Source organism: Pteropus vampyrus, unplaced genomic scaffold (genome assembly GCF_000151845.1).
Source record: "Pteropus vampyrus isolate Shadow unplaced genomic scaffold, Pvam_2.0 Scaffold28, whole genome shotgun sequence".
Lineage (NCBI taxonomy): Eukaryota > Metazoa > Chordata > Mammalia > Chiroptera > Pteropodidae > Pteropus > Pteropus vampyrus.
Genome location: NW_011888809.1, coordinates 4,747,126 through 4,749,052, shown reverse-complemented (window position 1 = coordinate 4,749,052; position 1,927 = coordinate 4,747,126). Strand labels below are relative to the sequence as shown.

At 48.0% G+C, this 1,927-nt stretch overlaps 1 protein-coding gene across 1 annotated transcript in view; it reads right to left on the bottom strand.

Annotated features, from left to right (window-relative positions):
• The window catches only part of APOB (apolipoprotein B), a 72,783-nt gene that overhangs the window by 35,525 nt on the left and 35,331 nt on the right, over nucleotides 1–1,927 (bottom strand). The window contains 1 exon segment of the mRNA XM_011356625.2: nucleotides 812–965. Coding sequence (XP_011354927.1) covers nucleotides 812–965 — 154 coding nt within the window.

Below are 1,927 nucleotides of genomic sequence, written 5' to 3'. Positions count from 1 at the left end.
GAGCAGAAGATACAACAGGTGCATTAAACGTGGGGAAACATCCTTAGGTGCTCTGGGAGAGCCTGGGAAAGGGGTCTGGGAGAAAGGGCAGGAGCCACATGGATTTGGAAGGACTTCCCCCTCCACCCTGAGGACAGAATGTGGGCCTTGCCGGCGCCTGGGCTGCCAGAGGTGGGGTGAGCTCCAGTGAAGGGTGGTTCCTGACTGAGCTCAGCACGCCGGCCGGGCCTCCTAGGACCCAGGCGACTCTGACCTTGTACTCGGTGCTCTCAGAGCATTTCCCTGCTGCTCATTTACAGCATGCATTTCAATCTGCCTCGTGTGATGTATGTCTCAGTTCATCCCCCAGATCCCAAGAACGCCCCGAGGCACGGCCTCTGCAGGATGCGTGTGGTATACTACACAGCCTGGACCATTGCAGGGGCTCAAAAATGGTCGTGGGACTCAAGCGAATTGAGTTCTCTCAGATCTAAACCTGAATTTCTTAAAAGAGGGCGGCAAGGGACTCAATTACTTTCCGTGTTTAAAATACATGTGGGCCATACTGTGTTATGCCTTGTGGGAACAGAACAAAACCATGCAAAGGAGTACGGTGCTCAGAGATCTCCAGAAACTGCTTTAAAATCAGATCCAACCTGCTCAGGATGATCTGTCAGTGAGCCCTGAGGACAGTGGGGAGCCTTGGCTGTGTGTGTCACTGGAGTGTCACACCAATGCAGGGCTCCCGTGTACCCGGCCACGCAGCTAAGTCCGTGGTCCACTTCACGGAGACAGCGGCTCGGACCGCGCTATCAGCTTTCTAAATTCTCACCAGAAACAGCACTCGCTGGGCGTCTTCCGTTTCTGGAGGAACCAGCAGGGCAGAGATGATGCCCCTTTTGACGTTCAGAGTGTGGTCAGGCTCCTCCGGCTCCGGGTGAAGCAAAATGGGTCTCCCGTCAGGAACCGCCAGCCGGAGCTCGTGCCTGCCCCAGGGAGAGAGAGGGAGAGTGCTCATGGGAGTGTTGCTTCTCCGTTCCGGGCCTGTTGGACAGACGCTGGGTGGCTCTGCAACCTGCTTTTTACTTATTGTTTTTCTTTTTACATCTTTTATTAATATATCTATGCACATACATTTTCAAAACAAAGCATACAAGTATGTGTTTGTGTTCGGCACCCTTTAATTCTTTTCCTTTGTCGCTGGGTCACATGTCCCCTCCCTCTCTGCTGCAATACTCTCTCCACGGAACTACCTACTGGGGTTTCCATGTATTTCCACACTCAGACGATCCTATGTGTGCGGGTGTAAAAAATCTAAAGATTTTGTCGTTGCTGGTTTTACACAAATGGCATTGCATTACACACACTTTTCTTATTCTCGCTTTTCTCAACTATACACCACAAAAATTCTCCTGAGTCATTTGGTGGCGCTCTAACAGATTCTTTCTGAAAAGCTCCAAAACACTGAATTCCGTTTACCTATAATTTATACAGACATTCCTCTATTTAATGGCATTCACTTTCTCTCTTTCCGGATTTCTTTTTCTTTCGGCCCCATGAACGACACTGAAATAAATATCTTTATGCCTACATCTTCACACATTGCTGCTTTTCTTTTCATGGGCTAGAGTCCCAAAGTTTGAAATTGCTGTGCCAAAGGCTATAGTATTTTTAATTATAATAGATATCGACTAATGGCTCTCATTTCTAGCAGCAATGAGAGTACACTTTCCCCTTGTAGACCTGCCAGCAACAGGTGTTATAGCTGTTTTAAATTTTTGCAGTCCTATGGGTGTAAGGTGATAAATATCTTGCTACATTAATTGCATTTCCTGACTGCTAGTGAATTTGAGCTGCTTTTCATACATTTATTGGATACTCACTCTTTGATATGGTCTCAGGCCATGTCTGAAGCCTGGGTCAACTTTGATCTTAGGGACCTTCCTTT